Below are 23292 nucleotides of genomic sequence, written 5' to 3'. Positions count from 1 at the left end.
ATAGATAGAGTCACATAAAATTATCTACTTTATTAGAAAAAATAATCAGTGCAGTTCAAGAACAAGGAAGACTTAAATTATACATTTTTATGTGTTGTAAAAGTAGTGTTTAAATAGTATTCAGGCCTAGGAGTGGGAGGGGTGTCAGTAAGTTTAAAATGAAGAAATATTATTTTTAAGTGAAGCTTGAGAGCTAGAGCTAGAAATTCAAATATTCCTAGATATCTCAGACTGAGGCTGTAGGAGGAAAAACAATGATCCCTTTATGAAGCAAGGTAAAAAAAAAAAATCTCCAGAGCTTCTGTACAGCAAAAGAAACAATCATTAGAGTGCACCGGCAACCAACAGAATGGGAAAAAATTTTTTGCAATCTACCCATCTGACAAAGGGCTAAATATTCAGAATCTACAAAGAACTAAAACAGATTTACAAAACAAAAACAAAAACAAAAACAAAATCATTTAAAAGTGGGTGAAAGACATGAACAGACACTTTTTAAAAGAAAACATATATGAGGCCAACAAACATATGAAAAAATGCTCATCATCACTGGTCATTAGAGAAATGCAAATCAAAACCACATTGAGATACCATCTAACACCAGTTAGAATGGCAATCATTAAAATATCTGGAGACGACAGATGCTGGATAGGATGTGGAGAAATAGGAACACTTTTACACTGTTGGTGGGAGTATAAATTAGTTTAACCATTGTGGAAGACAGTGTGGCAATTCTTCAAGGACCTAGAAATAGAAATTCCATTTGACCCAGCAATCCCATTACTGGGTATACATCCAAAGGATTATAAATCATTCTATTATAAAGATACATGCATACCTATGTTCATAGCAGCACTGTTTACAATAGCAAAGACTTGGAACCAACCCAAATGCCCATCGATGATAGACTGGACAAGGAAAATGTAGCACATACACAGCATGGAATACTATGCAGCCATAAAAAACGATGAGTTCATGTCCTTTGTAGGGACATGGATGAACCTGAAAACATCATTCTCAGCAAACTGACACAAAAACAGAAAATCAAACACCACATGTTCTTACTCATAGGCAGGTGTTGAGCAATGAGACCACATGGACACAGGGAGGGGAGCATCACACACTGGGGTCTGTTGGGGGGGATATGGGAGAGACAGTAGAGTAGGGCAGTTGGGGAAGGATAACATGGGGAGAAATGCCAGTTATAGGTGACAGGGAGGTGGAGGCAGCAAACCACATTGCCATGTATGTACCTATGCAACAATCTGCATGTTCTCCACATGTACCCCAGAACCTAAAGTGCAATTAAATATATATATATATATATATAATTAAACAAAACAGTAACAGTAAAGAGTGGATATATTGTTTACTTGTTGCTGTGTAACAAACAACCACAAAATCTCGATGGCATATGACAATAAACATTTCTGTAACACTCCCCTGGGGGATATACTAATCCAGGCTAAAGCAAGCTGGAGCTTCTTATTTAGGGCAACTATACTGTACATGTTTCTCGTTCTACTCCTGAGACTGGCAGCTTGCTAGGAAAACCCTTCTCATAGCAGTAGAAAGCAGCTGATGAGTAAGCAGAAGCTCATAATGCTGAATGCTTAGTCGAGCACTGGCACACTCACTTTTGTCTATATATTATTAGGCAAAGCCAATCAGATGGTGAAGCCTAAAGTCCAGAGGGGGAGGAATAGCCTCACCCAGGAAAAGGCAAGGATGTGAATACCAGTTATAGAGAATTCAATCTACCACAGAGAGTTAGGATATTATACTTTCAAGGAAAATAAATAAAGAAGAGACTAATGCTCTGTTTGTTCATTAAATGTTAAATAAAAATGGAGGCCATCCATTTGGTCATGGATATCATACTACAGATTTTTAATATCATTCATCTCTGACCAATAGGTGTATAATGGATTTCCATATGGTTTTCTCATATTATCTATGACATCACAGTGTACAACAAATCATTAAGGAAGATTAACTTTGTGTTGGTGAGAGGTTTATGAGGATAATGTGGTCATAAAAGAAATTAACAGGGAACTGTGATCCAAAAACAATTTATATTATCCATTTGATCTTTATGTCCACTTCATGTTCCTAATGCATATTTTTTTCTGAGTCATTAAGAAATTATATTTCTATATGGGTCAAGTCAGGGACATGTCCAAGTCAATTTCAGAGCTTGAAGGAATCACGGTAAAATTCAAAATATTTGAGAGAAAGACGGAGAAAAGCTAAGGGCAGCATTTTCTAATTTATTCATTTTTATGTTAGTTTTAAAAGGATAATTGGTTTCAAAAATCTACTATGCTTGCTTATTGCATGTGCATGCTTTAAAAAGATATTTCTTTGAAAACAAAATAGTTATTCAAATGTGGCAAATTAGTAACTGGTACCAAATTAGTTATGAATAAATTACTTCTAATGTAGCTAAATAAATCTATTCTAGAAAACAAAGATTAAAGCATTAAAATCTTTTACCTCTCTATGTGCACACATTTCTGTTTCTCTTTACAGTGAAACCAACATTAATTCACACAGACATGTATGTGAATAGCATTGGTCCAGTGAATGCTATCAATATGGTGAGTTTGCAAATAAAATTCTTTGTCTATTTTATTAGCATGTTTGAGAGAAAATGTGGTGTCATGGAAATAGTAAGTAACATGCCAGCAAAAGAATTTAAATTTAAAACTTTTGAAGTGAAAGATATTCTTCCAGATCCTTTTTTCTTGTAATATAATTAATTTTTGGGTATTTTTGTTATGAGAATTAAATAGGATCATATATATAATCAATTAGTGTAAATTTGCTATGCCGTTGAAATTCAACAATTGATGTTTACTTGCCAAGTGCTACTTTCTACAAAATAAGATATAGTACTCCACTACTTATTAGACTATTAAAGGTGTGAGAATAGCATAGTTTCTTCAAATCAGAAATGTTTCTCAAACTAGTGTGTCAGATGTAATAATGAAAGTAATTCTGTTCCTAATGTAACACTTTCTACCCAAATGTGAAATACAAAACTAGAATGGAGTCCATGATATAACAGAGAATGTAAAATATAGTAGAGCAGAATGGAGTACAACATAATATAATGTAATATAATAATATTCTATATTATACAATATGAGTATAATATGATATATTATAGTGATACTCTAACTTTAAAATGGCATTTACCAAGCTAGCAATAAAGATACTCTGCTAAGTCAGAAACAGAGATTGCTATTTAATTGAGGTGATATACCATCACCTGCATACTCCAAGCTCATTAAGTTTGCTTGTCTAATCATTAAACAAATTTTAACTTCTTTGTAGCTATCATTGGCAGAATCTTTAGAGTTCTTATATAAAATATAAATCTCTAAGAAGTAGAAGCTATATAGGTAGTTAATTTAGATGCAGAACTGTCTTGTTTTAGGAATAACAGTCCCCAGCACTGCTCCAAGATCACAGTTTGTGAAATATTGGTTTTCAGAATCAAAGTTTTTTATTCATGGCTTTTCTGACCAAAATGTAGAATAGAAATTAATTAATTTTTCTTTCTACTGGCACATCCCTAATTGGTTGACAAGGGATTTCATAAAACAGGTTCTTTTCTCATTACTTGTAGGCTGTAAAAATGAAACTAAATGGTGAACAAGGGTGAAATGGCTTACCCGAGTAGAACTGTAGCTAATCGCAATGACACTCAGTGGGAGGTGGTGCAAGGAAAGAAAACAGAACAATGTGAATGAGGCAAAAGACTCAGCCTTAATGGTCTGAATTTCACACTGTATCTGCTTTTCTTTTGCTGAAGTCGAGCTCTCTCCAGTTTAGTGATATGTATACTTGATGGAAATAATTATAGTAATTTGTCACTATAGCGTTTAAGAATGCATTTTGTGATAGAGATTAGCACAGTATTAGGAATCATTTTTAATTCATTAATTTCATCTCGTTTAGAGAAAAGAACATTATAAATAAATAGTGGGGGGGGAAAAACCCTCTCTTTTCCTGGGTGTTTGCTATCTACCAGGCATGATGCAAAGCACCTTTTGTTGATTCCCCTTTTCTGTCCTAACAAGGACTATCCAGTTAGGTTCCTCAGGACCCGCATTTTAATATAGGCCCAACTGAACGTCCAGATTTCCTGCTTAGGACTTTTTTCATATTCTGAACTTTGTTTCACTCTACAGCAATGGTTCTGAATCTGGACTTATTTTCCCCCGCAGGAGACGTTTGACTATCTCTGGAGGCAATTTTAGTTGCCATTACTTGGCAGGATTGAGGGTGGGTTTGGGGGTTGCTACTGTCATCTAAGGAGTAAAGGCCAGAGTTGCTTCTAAACATCCCACAATGCACAGAACAGCCCTCATGGGAAGGAATTAGCTGGCCCAAGACAACACTGCTCTATAGACATAGAAAGTAACGGATTGTATCAAGGCTATGCTTTTTTGCCAGAAATCACTTTGACGGGTCTACTTTTTCATATAAGTATCAAACATAGCTACAAAAAGACAAGTGAGATGGTATACTCCTCAGCAAAACTCTAGCTTTCTTTTGGACTATTCAAAGGCAAGATAGCTTTGCTTCATATTGGCAAAGAGAACAGGAATGAAATATACTGATATTTAACAATATAATCTTACTGTGTACACATTTTCTGTTTTATCATTTTTTAAAAAAACAGGAATACACTATTGATATATTTTTTGCGCAAACATGGTATGACAGACGTTTGAAATTTAACAGCACCATTAAAGTCCTCCGATTGAACAGCAACATGGTAGGGAAAATCTGGATTCCAGACACTTTCTTCAGAAACTCCAAAAAGGCTGATGCACACTGGATCACCACCCCCAACAGGATGCTGAGAATTTGGAATGATGGTCGAGTGCTCTACACCCTAAGGTATTCTGTTGTGAAAGGAAAGGAGTAATTGTTAGAAGAAAACAAACAAAAAAATGCAAAAATCAACAATAAGTCTCTAAAAAAAGAAAGAAACTTAAAGACTACATCAGAGTTGGCATGTTTGATCAAATAGTATATGACATCACCACAATTAGTTTTCTTCTTTCTGTTATCAATGAGTTTTTTCAAAGCACTAATTATAGGCAGAGCTTATTTCCACAACTATTGTGAAAATTATTTTCTCAAGACTGACCTAAAATTTCCTTTGCCTTTCAAGATCATCTGAGCTTTGTATCTATCTTTTTTTTTTTTTTTTTTTTTTTTTTTTGAGATAGAGTTTCGCTCTTGTTACCCATGCTGGAGTGCAATGGCGCGATCTCGGCTCACCGCAACCTCCGCCTCCTGGGTTCAGGCAATTCTCCTGCCTCAGCTTCCTGAGTAGCTGGGATTACAGGCACGCGCCACTATGCCCAGCTAATTTTTTGTATTTTTAGTAGAGACAGGGTTTCACCATGTTGACCAGGATGGTCTCGATCTCTTAACCTCGTGATCCACCCGCCTCGGCCTCCCAAAGTGCTGGGATTACAGACGTGAGCCACCACGCCCGGCCTTGTATCTATCTTGGTTTTTATGTGTGTGCATGTCCTGGTACTTTAGAACACAAAAATTAAAACACAACTAGTCATCCTTGGGACTGCCAGCTCTTATGCTTGGAAATATACTTATTTTGAATAAAATAATTGCTAAAAGAGAAGTTTTGATGTGTATGTCTCCATACATCCTTCTCTTTTTAGCTTCACAATAGCAAGCACCTAGAATCTACTGCGTTTCTTCTCCTGGCACCCCTCTTCCCATTATGTTAATAGGCTGTTTTTTTTTTTTTGTTTTTTTTGTTTTTTGTTTTTTTTTTTTTGAGACAGAGTTTCGTTCTTGTTACCCAGGCTGGAGTGCAATGGCACGATCTCGGCTCACCGCAACCTCCGCCTCCTGGGCTCAGGCAATTCTCCTGCCTCAGCCTCCTGAGTAGCTGGGATTACAGGCACGCGCCACCATGCCCAGCTAATTTTTGTATTTTTAGTAGAGACGGGGTTTCACCATGTTGACCAGGATGGTCTCGATCTCTCGACCTCGTGATCCACCCGCCTCGGCCTCCCAAAGTGCTGGGATTACAGGCTTGAGCCACCGCGCCCGGCCAATAGGCTGTTTAACTTAATTTATTGTCTGTCTTTGGAGAAAGTTGAAGGAGTTATCTTTCAGCCTCTGAAATTAAATTCTGAAATTAAATTTTGAAATTAGAGTAAAACGCTACTTTAATAAAATAATGATTTTATGCCATTATCTTAGCCCTTGATACATCGCATTTAAAACATTTTTACATTGAAGTTTCTCATTGGTGGGAGTACATTATTAGACAGAATAATAGATAAGTACATAGGCTTAGGAATCAGATATCGACTTTGGTTCTTAGCTCTCTGTCTTACTATCTGTATGAACTAAGGCAACTCTCCAGCATTTCTATGTAAAGTGACAGCTATCTGGTAGCAGGACATTCGGTGTTAGAAGCTTTGTTTGTATGGTAAGCATGATGTTTTTACATAGTCACATTTTTATTTAGAAAAAATAAGTGAGAACTGATGGAAATTATTGGGAAGGAAAGCACAACCACGCTGTCCCACTCTGTACTGTCTCTCCTCCTACCTTGACACCACAATTGAGCAGACTCTTTTACCTTTCATTTCTTTAATTTCTATAAAACAGAGATATTTATTCTGATGTTATGGATTTGCTATAAGGACAAAATAGGGTAATAAGTAAAGTGATTAGCCTAGAGCCTGATACATAGTAAACATAGAAAATATTAAAATTATTTGCATACATTTTCAATCAAAATAAGAATACTACAATTCTAAATCTTCATATCTGAGAACGTCTATCTTCAAAATGATTCATGTTAAATGTGTTTGCTCAACATACAAAATATTATACTTGAAAATGGCTCCAAAACCTTTATCAGTTATATCAGTTACTAGGAAAAAAATAGCCACAAGTCCAAAATAAATTCATTCCATGCCTTTTATATTCATCATGGGTTTAATCAACTTAGAGATATAGTAATAACTGAATTTATTTTTATTTATTTTGAGACAGGGTCTCACTCTGTCACTCAGGCTGGAGTGCGGTGGCGTGATCTTAGCACACTGCAACCTCTGCCCTCCAGAGGTTCAAGTGATCTTCCCACCTCAGCCTCCTGAGTAGCTGGGACCACAGGCATATGCCACTATGCCCTGCTAAGACTTTTTGTATTTTTTGTAGCGATGGTCTCACTATGTTGCCTGTGTGGTCTCTTACTCCTGGGTTCAAGATATCTGCACCTCAGCCTCCCAAAGTCTGGGGATTATAAGCGTCAGCCATGGTGTCTGGCCAATGCCGGAATTCAGAATCTAGTGGGTACAAAATTCCCCTGATACATCAGAGCTCAGTTCAGCTTTTTAAATATGAAATCAATCATGCTATCTCAAATGACTTTATTGTTCTCATAACATTGTAGTCATTTTGGACTTTTATTAATTTGTGGAATCTTGCATTAGTTAATTATTAAAGCCATCTCAAAAGTGTCACTAATGGAGATTCAATCAAAGCTTTAATTGTTACTAGTCTATATTTAGAGATGATTTTGTTCTGGCTATCTAAAATGAGCTATGAGTGTGTTTGTGTGTTTTTGTGCATGCCCAAAGACATTTATAATTGTATCTGTGTTTGTATCTGCAATTATATTATTTTCATTTAATAATTCCAGTTTAATTTGGAGTAAACTATTAAAATATCAAATTTAATTGTAACTTCCTTTATGAGTAAAACTAATCTTCCCTTTGAAGAGCATATAAATATACAGTAACAATGATTAAAATCTCCATCTTTGAAGGTAGATAATCCTGGGTCCAAATTTCAACTGTGCCTCCAGTTATAAGACTTTGGAAGAGTTCAAGAAGAACGAATACATAATAACACTTATTAAATGAGGAAACAGTTCACTCTATCCAATGCTTCATAGATAATTAAGGGATCAGTAATTATTAGATATATTTTAACATCAGTAATTGCTCCATTGTGTCATAGAATAATACATTCTAAATTCTTTTCAATTAAAAATTATACTAATTGGATGAACTCTTAAAAATAAATTTTCATAAAATAATAATTTCACCACATCAACAGTAATATCTGTATAATGTAAGAAATATAGCTAAAATATGACATTTAAAAAATAATCAACCCATTACCATTATAATTTGAGATCATATTCACACTTATTATCCAAATGTGGTCAAGACATCTGACTTTCAATTCTCTTTCCTGGAGTTCCAGCCCAAGACTTGAGACTCAGAAAATCTGTATGCTTTAATAAGCACTGCATACATAAACTAATGAAAACTTACTGGCAAACATTTTTCAAATATGTCTGTGTATGTGCATTTAACATTTCTTGTTTGCTATTAAGTTTCTTCTACTCTATAATATCCTATTTAATGACATCCGATTTAATGACATCCTCTAGAATATCCTATTTAGTGACAGTGTAGTGTAGAATGTATGCCATGCCATTGTGTAACAGGTATTTTTAAACTCACCTTTAGCAATTAAAACTAACAGCCAACAAGTTCTTACAAACAGAAGGTCCTGATTTAATTAGCAAATAAGATCTTAGAATTATCAACATTCATTTACATGCAAATAGTAAATGAGCTTAAGTTCTTGAAACAGTTGGTTCTGCTCAATTAAATATATTCACTGAGCAGCCTCACCTGAGCAACTAATTTGCAAAGAGAAAAAACAAAACCAAAACCTTAAGTGATCATAAATCTTTAATAAATATAGTTGAGGTAAATAAGATGCTATCATTTGGTCTGTAAAAATGAACAGATTACATTAAGTCTTACGTAATTTTTTTCCTGGGCTTGGTGGATTTCTTCATCGGGGAACACACTGTGTTTTCAATCAGAATGTGAGGTTTTCTCTAGAAAACAAAAACAAATTATCATTTAAAATTGTGCAAATTTACAATTTAAAATTATGTCTAAAATCCATTTTATGTTTAATATCTTTCTACTTAGGTTGACCATTGATGCTGAGTGCCAATTACAATTGCACAACTTCCCAATGGATGAACACTCCTGCCCCTTGGAGTTCTCCAGTTGTAAGTAACGTTTCCTCTCTATTTGTGTCCTCTCTCACCTACAGTCTTTCTGATTGCAGTGTTAATTAATTGAAAGAAGCATAAAGAATTGCAAAGTTGTATTAAACTATGCTGTTGACTTTGATGATTTTGACTGTCTATCTCATCATAATCCCGGGTTGCTCTGTAAAATGGTTCTGGCAAAAGGACTAATTTTATTAGGAATTACAAATAGGTTTCATTGAATTGCAAACTTTTAATAAAGTGGCAGTGGTTGCCCAGAGCCTTTTTTTTTTTTTTTTGTAATGAATTGTAAGTCCAAGTCTGGACTCAGTAGAGAAGGTGCAGTCATTAATTACATATCCTCTTCCTTTTTCTCCTATGGGCCTAGGAAGGGGCTATAGCAGCACACTGCCAGTTAAGGCCTGCTGCACAGCAAAATTATTTCATTGATAAAATATATGTGAACTGCTACCTGACACACAATAAGATCAAATATAAAAGCATTATTTTTTAATGTATTATTTTTATCAGATAGATAATAGAATGTGGCAAGGGGATCCATGATGATCTAAGACAGATTATGTTTTAGTAACCTTTACAGATATATCCCGCCTGAACAAAAGCCAAGAGAACCTAAATTTCCCTGAACATTTTCTTTACTATTTGTTCAGCATCTGTGAAAGGTCAATCACCCTTTTACATTTTTTGTCTGCCAGTTGTGCATATTGGGCAAAATAAAAATCTGATTCGAGGTTATAAAATTATGTTTTTAGAAATGTAATTTCTCCACAAGGGTGTCCGCCAAAGTTGATGACCAGAGAAGTCATCACCTATTTATCACTTCATCAATACCAGAGGCAACCAAAGAAAAATTATCACTGTACTTCATATTTATTCAGAAAAATTATCATTATAAAACTTACTCCATATTTTACCAAATCCAAGAATGAAATATATTTAATTATAAAATTAAAGCTTCCCCAAACTGTAGAGAGATTAGCCTTGCTTTCTTTTAATTTTCCAAGTGAGACTGCTTCTTTCTTGCGTCAGCTAAAACTCAAAAACTGTTGATTTCTGTGCCAACAGGTGGCCAGTTGAAAACTGTCCTCTCAACCCAAACAAACACAGTTTACACAATTTAATGTTACTTGTTGCTATCAGAATAATTCAGTTACCAGCACATTCTCTTCAGAAAGTTGTCTCATATTATCTTTTTTTTTTTTTTTTTTTTTTTTGAGACATGGTCTTGTTCTGTCGCCCAGGCTGGAGTATGCAATCGTGTAATCCCAGCTCACTGCAGCCTTCACTTCTGGGGCTCAAGTGATCCTCCCACCTCAGCCTCCAGAGTAGCTGGGATTTCAAGTACATACCACCATATCCAGCTGATTTTTGTATTTTTTGAAGAGATGGGGCTTCATCACGTTGCCCAGGCTGTACATCATCATTGTTCTCAATTTTCATCACATCCTATCATAGCCTGCTCTATCCCCTGCAACAGTTCTCTAGGGACTCCTTTTTCCCCCTCTTTAATTAATGTAAACATATAATAGATAAAGGAACAGAAAGGAGGAAATATGTGAGATTCTATTCCACGTACTCAATCAGTGTTCATAATCAAACTAATCTTTGATTATTGTTATTTATTATTAAGTAATAATTAACGTTATTAGTAGACAAATTGTTAAAATTATTTCTGGTTTTTTATTCATTTTCTTGAAAAAGTTAATTCTACAGTTGACTTCATGATAATGTTTGTCCATTCAACAAATATACATTGACCATCAATTCCATGAAAGAAGTGCTATTATCCTCCCTATAAGGGAACAGACACTTTAGGAGGAAAAATATACACTTGTCCAGGGTAGAATGTCTGGAAAATGGTACTCACAACCACTACTTTATCTCGCCTCCCAGTATGAGGTTTTCAATAAATATTTTCTATCCTATTAGTACAAACTCATTGATATCTTTCTCTTAGCATTTCTACTTACTGCTGCTTTTAATTGTGTATATCTGTGTATATTAAAATGGAATCCTGACAAATTGAGAAAGAAAGATAATAAATAATTGAGGTTGTTTTCTCCGACTATCTTCTACCTCAAATACATTCTTCGGAGAATTTTGAGTTTATTCTGATCTTATTATTTTCTGTTTCTATGTGACTGAAATCTTGCTCCATGGACTGCCTTTTATTATTCGTATTTCTACTGTTTATTCTAGACTGGTCACTTTGTATGCACTATTCCAGATGATGTAAACTATCCATATGCCATATACAAAGCCACATGTAGTATACTTTCTATGCCATTTAAATGATTTTCAAGAGTCAATTTGACCTTTGTACTTTTGAATGTTATTTCCCATTAGGATGGGATGTCGTTGTAATTTACATCCCCACTGCAATGCCCTTTGGTCCAAGATCCTCACCTAGCTTGTAACTATCGCTCACACCCTTTACCTCAGTGCCCTGTTCACAGATGATAGTTGCCAAATATGCCAATTTATAATAATTTTTAATGTGAGCTTTCCTATCTCACGGTAGATGGCTATCCACGAGAAGAAATTGTTTATCAATGGAAGCGAAGTTCTGTTGAAGTGGGTGACACAAGATCCTGGAGGCTTTATCAATTTTCTTTTGTTGGTCTAAGAAATACGACTGAAGTAGTGAAGACAACTTCTGGTAAGATGCACTTGCAAAGAATTTCAAGTGACCCTTTCAGAGTTGAAATTGTGATATACATGGTTTGGAAGGTTTCTTTCTATGAATGATAATCAGAAAATTAAATGAAGTGTTTCAATTTTCTAGAGAAAATTGTAATTGAAATTCAAGTAGAATAAATATAAATATATTCTATCAACTTGAGCAAATTGGATTCAAATTGGATTAGTAAATTATTCCCTGACTTATTTAAGGAAAAATGAATACCAATTATGGAAAAAGAAAATATTTATTAGTTGTACTCTTTTTTTAATGTTTTATAATATAATGAAAGTATATTTTATAATATATATGTTTTATAATATAGTGAAATCACCACATTTCACACAGGAAGAATGATTTTTTTAAAAGTGAGCATAGTGGAAATGGATTCAGTCTCCATTTAGTAGTTTAGTATTTTAAACTTGTTCATCAGTGGATAACAGATCAAGCATTGAGTATCAGAGAGGACTGGGTTCAAATCCCAACTGTATCATTTATGAGCTGTAGACATTGGGCAAATATATTGGATCTCTGAGATCAGGTCATCCAGATACCTAATATGCATTTTAAAAATTGCATCACAGGGAGACCGTCTGTATGCAAAATATGAATAAAGTAAAATACTTAGAATGATAGCTGGCACTTAGTGAGCACTTGGTCAATAGTAGCTCTTACTAATATTAATTATTATTATGGGATGTGCAGGAGGCATAATATGGTCAGGAATTGAGAATTATTTTAAGATGAGCCAAATTAAATATTTTTATATGAAATCTTGCAATTTGTAATAATATTAATTAATTGACATAAAATCCTATGCCAGGCAGTTAGATATGTTTCCAGACCAGATCTGTCTCATGGGTTACCTGTTCGAACTCTCAGCAATGCTGTGTATATTCTCCAGGCAGATTACTCCACTATTCCTTTTAAAATTTTGTTAATTTACATATGTTCAAATTTCAAATACAAACATTGTTCTCAGCTTACCATATATTAAGATATCATTTGAAGCATATTTTCAAGAGTTGAGCTGTTTTCTGTTGATTTATTCACTTACATCTGATTATTTTCTAGAATTCATAGGACATATTTTTTGTACACAATAATTTGGAATCAGGCCTTGTTCTACTTTATAGAGAGAAGCAATAAAAGACCTACACAAAGATGGAAATTAATGATTCTACTTTTAAAAGAAATCATCCTCCAATCAAAGAGTTACCTGGCTATAACACTGTTTTGCACATTTGCAGCTGTCTCAGAAGGGAAGGCTCTTTTCTTTGGAAAAAAATAATCTGAAAAAATATCCTAGTAATGCTCGAGTATACTCTTTTAAAATGGCCTTCTGTTCCCTTATTTACAAGAAACTTGACTATCAAGCACTAAACAATCTTTCATTTGGTTCAAAAAAAAAAAAGTTCAGAATTGCCTTAGAACTGAAGTCTTCCATCTGTGGAAGAAAAAAAAAAACACATGTAAAATTAATCTCCAATTCTTCATGCTTCCAGAATGAGAGATAGGGCATTAAGTTCTGTTGTATATTCATATTTCTATAATTATTCCACACTCTAAAACAGAACCCACAAACTCAAGACTAGATGATTTCTTGTTTAGTTGTTTTGAGCCAAAGAATGGTATGAAGGCCTAATGGCGGAGACAGAAGCTTTGAATTTTACATCACAGAGCCCAACCTTGTCCCGCCCCAATGTCTCATGTGGAGAATGATCCAGGGAATTTACTACCTGTTAAGAAACACTTGTGGGAGAAAATTATCTACTTACTTTAAGCATAGCAAAAAGAATTAACCAGGTCCCACAAGGCTGTTAATCTTCCCAAGGAAATCACAGCAAAACAGTATTGAGAAGATACTACATTTCACATTGAGTATCATCATGTAACTGACCTCATCAACTCCTTTGTGAGTCTTAATATTGTGGATAGCCTTCACAGTTGGCCTTCTCTTCTACTTCTAGCTCCTGCTGGTTGGTATTTTGTGTATAGTACTATTTCAACGGGCTCCTTGAAGAGAAAGGGCTCAACTGAAAATTAGTGTTGATAATCAAAAAGCAGCCTGATTTCTGTGACAGCTGATTTTTTAATAACTGGAAGTTTTTACATGATATTTGCTTGATTTCTGATGCAGTTCTTATCTTCAAAGCTTAGCTCTGTAACTAATGAATATCTACAAGGAAGTGACATTCACAACTTTCTTGGGAAGTTATCAGGAGCTCAATCTTAGTCAATTATAATGTGATTTTCTTTTAGACTTGTGGCAAATGTATCTCCCTTTAAGATGCCTCTTTTGTAACTGGGCAGGAATATTGCCAAATTTTGACATAACTTAGTGAAGGATTTTTCAGCCTTTATTCATTCAAGCTTTGTTATATCCAAGTAGTGACTGTACTTCTAATTCCTAATTGTTTTTTCTTTAAATTGGTTCATAGGGGGCTTATAGAAAGTAAAATCAATTTTATTATTTTGTTTTAACTTTTATTTTAAGTTCAGGAGTATATGTACAGGTTTGTTTTATAGGTAAACTTGTGTCACGGGGTTTTGTTGTATGGTTTATTTCATCACCTAGGTATTAAGCCTAGTACCCATTAGTTTTCCTGATCCTCTTCCTCCTCCCTACCTCTACCCTCTCAAAGGCCCCAGTATCTGTTGTTCCCTTCTATGTGTCCATGTGTTATCATATTTAAATCCCACTTATCAGTGAGAACATGTGGTATTTGGTTTTCTTTTCCTGTGTTAGTTTGATAAGGATACTAGTTTCCAACTCCATCCATGTTCCTTCAAAGAACATGTTTTCATTTTGTATGGCTGCTTAGTATTCCTTGATACATGGTTTTTTTTAGTGAAATTAACTTTTAAAGGAAATTTATATAAGGACGATCACTGGAAAACCAGGACATTTGATAAAAATATAAGTGATGTAAAAATATGATTTAAAAACAAGTGAACACTCTTATACTTTAAGTGCATATATTTATGTTCCCTAGACTTTGAATATGTTGAAAATCTGAGAAAGAGAGAGAAAAAGATATTAGAGCCTGAGTAAAGTGCAATTTGTATGAAATCAAAACATTCTCTTTGATATAAATGGGGAAGAATAGAAGAAGTATTTTATAGGAAAGAATTTGCTTACCAGATAATTTAATGCTAGGTGAGAGTCCTTGCATCCACCATCTGAACCATCTCCTTTATTATTAGTTTTATCTGTACTACAGTTGAGAAAAAATATTTACCCTGTGGTAGATTGATAAGATTTGAAGAATATTTTTAATTTATTGTCAATATGCTAGAACAGATTCTGGATCCATGAGTTCTTCTTCAAACTGTAATTCCTTCCTGATTGTTCTATATCTGGTAAAAGAACCACCATTGCCCCAGTGAGCCAGGCGTGAACACTCAGAGTCATGTCTCTGCCTCCCACATCTAATGAATCATGAAGGCACTTATGCTTCTGAAATATCTTGTGTAACTGTCCTCTTTTCAGTTGCCATTGCCACTGTCCCAGTTCATGATTTTGTCTGTTCTCATCTGGAATGTGTCAGTAGCTTATTAAGTTATGTGCCTGCTGTCAGTCTCTCTTATCTCCAGTCTATGCTTTTCACCTTAATTATGAAAGCTAGCACTTACTAAGCACAACTACATGAACCAGAGCAAGGACTATGTGTAAATGATCTACTTTCTCATAACCATAGTCACACTTACTATTATTAACACAAATGGTATCACTGCAGATGAGAAAATTGAGACTTCGAAGGGTTCGTTTCCCTGCAGGGAACAAGTACAAGTACAGAGAGAGAAACTCAAATGGTCTGCTCTGAGATTCATGCTCTTAATCACACTATTTGACTCCCATCATGGCCCAGTGAGCCCCTGATATACCCCTTTCATCATGTCTCAATAATCCAGTAGGTTCAATTAAGCATAACTGTTTCTAGTATGTAAGAATCTGGTCTCAGGAATTTTCCAACATTGTTTTATATAATCCCCAGCTTGTGAAAGAACTGATCTGTTAATATTTTTCTGTGTTTAAGTAACCGGTCTTACACTCACATGGAATCCTAATCTCTTTCTGTTTTGAGTGGCTTCTTAATGCATCACTACCGTCTAGGACTTTAAGGCTTAAATCAATGGCATCTCTTCAACAGTGCCTTCACTGATCTTAACACCAAAACAACCTGAAACAATTTTTAAGAATGTTCGCCATTTGAGTTAGACAGCTCGGGTTTTAACACCAGCTTTGCCGCTTACTAGTGGTGTGACTTCGTATAAATCATTTAATATATCTGAGTCCAATATCACCAGTATCAACAGGGTTGCTCCAAGGATTAAGAAAGATACTGCATTAAAAATGTGCCTGACAAATGGGAAGCACTGGGCAAATAGAAGGCAACATTATTACTATTATTATCACTATCATTATTATTTCATTCACTCCTCCAAGAGCATTTGCACCCACCTCAAGAAAACATGATTTCTGCCTTGTGTTGCTTCGGTAACTTGTTTTACTCCTCGGTCCCTGACCCATGACTCCACTACTAAGCTTCACAGCAGAAACCTTATTTTAATCACCTCTAAGCCAGCCACCAGACTAACAGTCATCATGGACTATTAACCTGGTGGCTGGCTTAGAGATGATTACAGGTAATTGTTTAATTAATCACTCCTAACAATTATATTGATAAAACGATATATTGTTCATCAATGAAATACATAATGTAGAATGCTATTATATATATGTCCCATTGCTCATTATGTACTTTAAACTAGAAGAGTTTATTCTTTCTCTCATGTTGCCATGACCAGCTCATCAAATTCTACCCATAACTTTTGACTCTTTGTTCTTCCTGTTGTCATCCTGAGATATGGGCTAGAAAAGTGGACAAATGAGTTTCTTAGGGAAACCTACATTGTGGGGATCCTCATGCCATCATAATGAATCACCAAGAAATAGATCACATTTCTCCCAAATCAGAATACCATTAAATTTGTCATATCGTCTTTAGCAATGCATCCAAAACATCAGTGTTTCATGAAACGTCTTCATAATTATTTTGGGCATAACAATGTAAATTATTTTCTGTTGTTGTTTTTAATGCCACTTTTTTTCTTAGATTTCATGTTTTAGTTATATTTTCCTGATTTTTATCACAAGGAATATATAACTAGGCAAATGAAAAATCTGTGTACCACTAAATTTATCTTCCTTTACACTAGTGACATGCAGATCACAATTTTAGAAACACCAGCTCCATGGATGAAGTTCATGCTTGTTGCCTGATTTCTAAAACATGTATAATCTACCCTACATCTTTAAATGTTGTGCCTTATTTCCCATCATACTGTTTCTCTCTCTGAGATTTTCTTGATATATTACACCTATCCCAAAGTCTCTGCTCCTATTTATTTTATTATTTGATATCAAGCTCAAGTCCAGCCTTCTCTGCCTACATCAATATTTACATATGAATAAAATGCTTCTTTAAATAAAGAACAATAGCTTCCACTTTTCAGGATGTTTTAATTTAAATGTCCTTGGTAAACTAAGGAAACATGCACAAAACTTGACTCATCACTTAGGTGATCAACTTTGGCAGAAAAAAAGGAAAGTAAACAAAAAAAAATGCAAGTTAATGCTATTGTTTTAATTAAAGACATTGAAAGCAGGAGACCAAAAAAACCTAAATGAAATAAGAGAAATAAATAACTACGTCACCAATCCTCCAGTCTCCTGTTACTCCTGAGTCTCAGTGAGTTGTGAGCCTATTTTAGTCAATACTAAATTTTTCAAACTACTTGAAGCAGCGTAATATCTTAAAATAAACCAGTGGATGATTGCACGGTAATAGATTTTAATTTTATTTTTAAGCTTCAATTTAGAAAGTTAACTTTGGTCTCAGGAGAGGAAAATGTATAAATTATGTAAATCGCGCTGGGCCTGGAGCAGCCATGGGGAAGTCACTTACCCTCCCTGGGATGAAATTTCCTTATCTATAAAAGGAGTGCATTTGATTAGATGCTTCTTTAAAGTCCTTGTCCTCAGCATTTATTCGTAATCCTGATATAACCAAGGTTACACTGTCAATGTCCTAATGTAAGAGCCACTTTCTTTATAAATATTTTTCTAGAATGTTTTTCCTTAATCAAGTTTTCAATATATTTTAAAAACAAGTGCAAAAATGAACTCCTTGGCATTTAGGTTTTTAATTTAGAGGAAGCCATTCTCCCTGTCCATCTGTTTTGTTCTTAGTAATATGTTATCATACACATTAAACAAAAATGTTAACCAAAAATGATAACCTTATTTCTTTCCATTATGATTCTGGAATATTAGTATATTATGTTGAAAATCACATATTTGGGTTTTAAATTCCAGTGTTGCGTTCACATTACCTACTGGGGAGATAGTTTTTAAGGGGTGGAAGGAGATGACATAGAAAAGTTCTGTGAAATCAAAGGAAAATTGTTTAGTTTGAAGGTGACACACATCATTTCTGCTTATGTTCTATTGGCAAGAACTAGTTGCATATTCCCATAGAGATAAATGAGTCTGGGAAATGTAGCTCAGTTTTGGGTTAGGAAGGAACAATGAGTTTTATGACTTTCTAGCAACTATGCCATATGCACAGTGGTATTTTATTTCTCACATGAAGCTTCTGAGAAAGAGACTATTATTTTGCAAGATAGAGGAGGAAACTAAAGTTTAGATGGACTAAGTTATTTGTTTAAGGTTATTCAGTGGGTAGAGTTTTTTATTCAGATCCAGAAATTTACTCCATAAAGAGATGAATTAAAATAAAAACTATTCCTAAGCTTGATAATAACTACTTTTACAGAAACATGCAACAATGAAGTATTAGCACTTAATATGATAGCCACGTATATGAATCAACAATATGTTAACCTGTAGGAATAGCAATTATATTTAGAGATAGCAAAAGTATCAAGTGAGAAACTTTAGCAATTACATCCTTTCATTTTTCATAAAAGTTATTTACTGCTTATGGGATGTGAGTATTAGTCACTAGTTAAGTGGACCTACACATGACCATTCAAATCTGGCTTTAACTCAGAAACTGTTGAATCTAGTGTATTTGTGAAAACTTGTTCTTTGAAAAAAAATTCCATTTGAGAGAATTTATAATAAATGGTTTGCATGACTACTATTTATAATAAATTAAAAATTAATATTTTTAACAATATCAAAACCAACCAGGTCTAAAAACATTTTTAAAATCCAAGTTGTTGGTATTTTCTAACTCAACTGAAAATCCTATTTAGCTATATTTAAGAGACACTTACATCAGTGTGACTGATATAACTAATATATCTCTCCGAAAAAGCTGCTGCCCCAAAATAAATTTCAAACAATTTTTTTTGAAAATGCAAAAATGTGAATGAGAGAAGGAAGACTGAGCCTACAGAGATGATACTCTACAAACAAACTCATTGAAGATTGTTTTTGCCCTATTTGATGTAAGAGAGTGATTCCTTCATCTTATTTTTCCAGTTTCAAAAAATAATGCTATTCAGCATTGCGGATATGCACTTTTAAGCATATCACTGATGGGAAAGTACAGCAAATAGCAATGAGGAAAATAATATATTCTTTTTACAATATTTTACCTTCTTTTTTTTAAAAGGAGGTTTTTATGAAGGCCACAACATTGTGTTGCACAACATTCTAGAAAAGAATTTTGGGGCATACAGATTAGGGGCTGACTAGAGCTTACTTACCATTCTCACCTGCTGGTACTCAGTGTATTTCATTTAAAAGACCAAGAACATCTAATTTTAGTGGTACATCCAGCAAAACAGAAACAGAGAGTAAAACTCCAAGGAAAAAGGATGGTTCAATATGTTAAACATGATTTACAATGTCATTTTTTGTTTACTTTTATTTATTTGTTTGTTTGTTTGTTTATTGAGACAAAGTCTTGCTCTGTAGCCCAGGCTGGAGTGCAGTGCCAAGATCTCAGCTCACTGTAACCTCTGCCTACTGGGTTCAAGAGATTCATGCCTCAGCCTCTAGAGTAGCTAGGATTACAAATGCACAGCCACCATGCCTGGCTAATTTTTGTATTTTTAGTAGAGATCGGGTTTCACCATACTGGCCATGCTGGTCTCAAACTCCTGACCTCAAGTGATCCACCTGCCAGGGACTACAGGCATGAACCACGGTGCCCAGCCTGGTTTGCGGTTCTTTTCTTTTTTCTTTTCTTTTTTCTTTCTTTCTTTCTTTTTTTTTTTTTGAGACTGATTCTTGCCCTGTTGCCCAGGCTGGAATACAATGGTGTGGTCTCAGCTCACTGCAAACTCCACCACCCAAGTTCAAGTGATTCTCCTGCCTCAGCCTCCTGTGTAGCTGAAACTATGGGCACCTGCCACCATGCCAGCTAATTTTTGTATTTTTTAGTAGAGATAGGATTTCACCATGTTGACAAGATCAGGAGTCTTGAACTCCTGATCTTGTGATCTTCACCTCCCAAAGTGGTAGTATTACAGGTGTGAGTCACTGTGCCCAGCCTGCTTTTATATATGGGTATCTGCTGTTCAAGAAATTGACAGTGCTTTACATTTAACATAGAAAACACATCATAGATGTCTAATTTTTTACATTTCTCTGTTTTCCATTTTATTCACTCCAAAAATAATTACTCTGTAGTACACCATGTTCCAGAATGATGACAAGAAAATACACTAAAAAGTTATATTTTCTTAAAATTAGTTCTTCTTCCATGTCCACCACAAACCTAATTCTTTTGCCCATAAGCACTTCACTACCAGCTTTATAAGATGATATCTTTCTTTAGAAACACTGAAGTACAACAAATAAGTTACATTGCTGACAAGAATCAAAGATGAAAGCTTCAGTTCAGACAAGTGAGTTTACTGGATTAGTTGCCAAACATGATTTCTAATTTCGTTATACTCACATGACTAATAGCACCATGTACCTTGATTTTCATCATTACATCTGTTGTTCACTGCTAAGTGGTGAAGAGCTATGTAGTATAAAAGACAATGTGTAATTCATGAGCTGTGTAATGGCTCCTGGCTAAAGAGGTAATGCAATCATGGACACCAATTGTAATCGCCTAATGATCACATTCCCTTATGGATGGTTTCCTGTCACCAGTATTAGTGAGTAAGAGTGAAGTAGGATTGGTACAAAAATAAAATTTTAGGTCTAAATATTAAAAATCAAGCTGAGTTGTAATTTCACTTACTGGGAAATTACTCCAAAAAGGTAAAGTCACAGCTTCCAAATTGGTCACCAGTTATCTGACTCCTGCCTATAGAATGGGTTTTTTAGGATGGTCAGAGTTAAATTTTATTTTATTTATCAGCTAATATTAAACAACCGAGAATTTTCATGGAAATGTAAAACATTTTTATATCTTAAATATCTGGGAAAGCCCTCATTTCCATGTAAAAATAATTATGGTGAGCTAAATTATCACCTGTCTCAACATGTGGGTCATGCAATCTCCAGTTTACCAAAGTCTCCACCACTCCCTGTCGAATTTTCAGAGTTGTGTTTTCTACTTGAACCACTGTTTTCATATGTGTATGTGTATCTCAATGAAAATGAGGAAAATTAAAGATCAGTCTCAAAATGAGAGCGCATATGTACCTGTAGAGATGAAGAATATTATTTTATCTTTTAGAGGCAAACAGGATTTTTCTATCATAAAATGACATTCTAAAAAATGAATGTTAAAACCATGACTCAGTCAAGATTTGCCTGAAGAAAAAATATCAGGTGAATTGCAAAGAAGTGCCAGAATCTTGTCAATCTAGGTCTTACCTTCTTTTGACATTCTGCTACTGGCCTTATGTATCATAAATATCTAACATAAGTAATTTTAAGTTTATTCAGTTTATCTCTACCATGCACTTTCATGGAAGATGGATTTTGAATAAAAATAAAATTGTGAAGTTCCATATATGGACATCTGTGCTTTTAGTCTTTGCTGTCTTTTAGTTTTTCAACTCACATGTAAGCAGCTGAAAGCTTTGTTGCGATTTTGCTTTGTTGCCATTTTATTGCACATTAACAATCTTGCATTGTCAATCAAATTGATACTTTGTCCTTTAGTGATTTTCTGAAGATCTACCCAGTTCATGTTCTGCAATAAAACCCTATTCTTCACTTACTTTGATAAAACGAGGCAGCTGCGTATAGAGTTCTACATACTGTATGACTCCTGTTTAAAGGTTTCCATTTTGGTTGTGTTATCATGCAGCTGAATGACCTTAAGGAAGTCATTTCACTCTGAACCTGTAATTTCTTCATCTCAAAATATATAAAAATCAGACTAGACTGATTTTGAAGTTCTACTTCACTCTTAAAACACTGTGTCATATTTTCAGTTGTTTAACATCTCTGTGATGAAGCAAACATCCGGTGGGTGTTTGTGCTCTCTATGCCCCCCAGAATTCCTAACAAAACTTTTATCACGTTTTCTTATTATGTCACATTCAAAAATTAACAGATCTACTTTGTCAGTCACATGTGGAGATCTTAGGTGAAGGAAGGGGCCCAGGGTGTTGCCGTGGAGATGGCTGATAAGTTAGCTAAGGTCTAATAAAGTGAATTCAGCATGGAGACATAGATCTGCTGTGAGTGGGAGGAGCAAGGGTGGATGCTAACTGAATTTGCTGTGAATGAGAAATTGGAGATGGGATGAAGGTAGGACTGTGGTTGTGACATGGCCTTCAGAGAGGAAGAAATAGACACTCAGGTCTTCAAACAAGAAGACTTGCAATCAATAGTGCATAAAAGGACCTTAATGTATTAGCTTATTATTTTGTTTTTATTATCTTAATTGTATAAATTGGCTGAATATGTATAGTGCTGTGAATGAGCAGTCAAAATAATAATGACACTACTACCTCTACAATAATAGTAATGATAGTAATAAGATACGCTAACATTTTGAAGCTCTTTCTACACATCATCTCCTTAGTTTTTCACAGCCATTCTATAATGTGATTCTCATTTTCCAGATGAAATTATCAGGTAAAACCAACCTTATAGAAAAGTTTACAGAGAGGGTAAGAACCTTGTTCAATATCATGGTGTAAGTTACTGAATAAACGTTCATCTTTCCTGACTGACAGTCTGATTGCAATCCAATGATGAATTAAACACCAAGTTGTGTGTGTGTGTGTGTGTGTGTGTGTGTGTGTGTGTGTGTGTGTTTTCCCAGAAAGACTTACTCTTGGCCTTATTTCTTTATCTAGTGTGTAATTTGTTTTCTTGTTATTGTTTTGGTATCTATCTATCTATCATCTATTCTTTATCAATTTATTTAAAGGTGATTGCATATAAGTATGGTAGAATCAGTCTGTATTTATCAGCTTAATCTAGATTATGCTATGGTAGCAAATAATCCTCAAAATCTCAGTGGTTTGAAGTAAGAAAAAAAGTTTACATTGCACATATTATTCTCCCTCCTGTGTTTCTACATTCTGTGGCACATCATTC

General features: G+C 34.6%; 1 protein-coding gene across 2 annotated transcripts in view; it reads left to right on the top strand.

The window, feature by feature from the left end:
* The window catches only part of GABRG2 (gamma-aminobutyric acid type A receptor subunit gamma2), a 99798-nt gene that overhangs the window by 26473 nt on the left and 50033 nt on the right, over nt 1–23292 (top strand). For both annotated transcript variants that reach the window (XM_003934739.3, XM_003934740.3), the window contains exons 3-6: nt 2533–2600; nt 4694–4914; nt 9027–9109; nt 11634–11771. In XM_003934739.3, coding sequence (XP_003934788.1) covers nt 2533–2600; nt 4694–4914; nt 9027–9109; nt 11634–11771 — 510 coding nt within the window. The remainder of the gene's footprint in view (nt 1–2532; nt 2601–4693; nt 4915–9026; nt 9110–11633; nt 11772–23292) is intronic.

The sequence above is a fragment of the Saimiri boliviensis genome, chromosome 20 (assembly GCF_048565385.1).
Source record: "Saimiri boliviensis isolate mSaiBol1 chromosome 20, mSaiBol1.pri, whole genome shotgun sequence".
Lineage (NCBI taxonomy): Eukaryota > Metazoa > Chordata > Mammalia > Primates > Cebidae > Saimiri > Saimiri boliviensis.
This window is presented reverse-complemented; position numbering and strand designations above follow the sequence as displayed.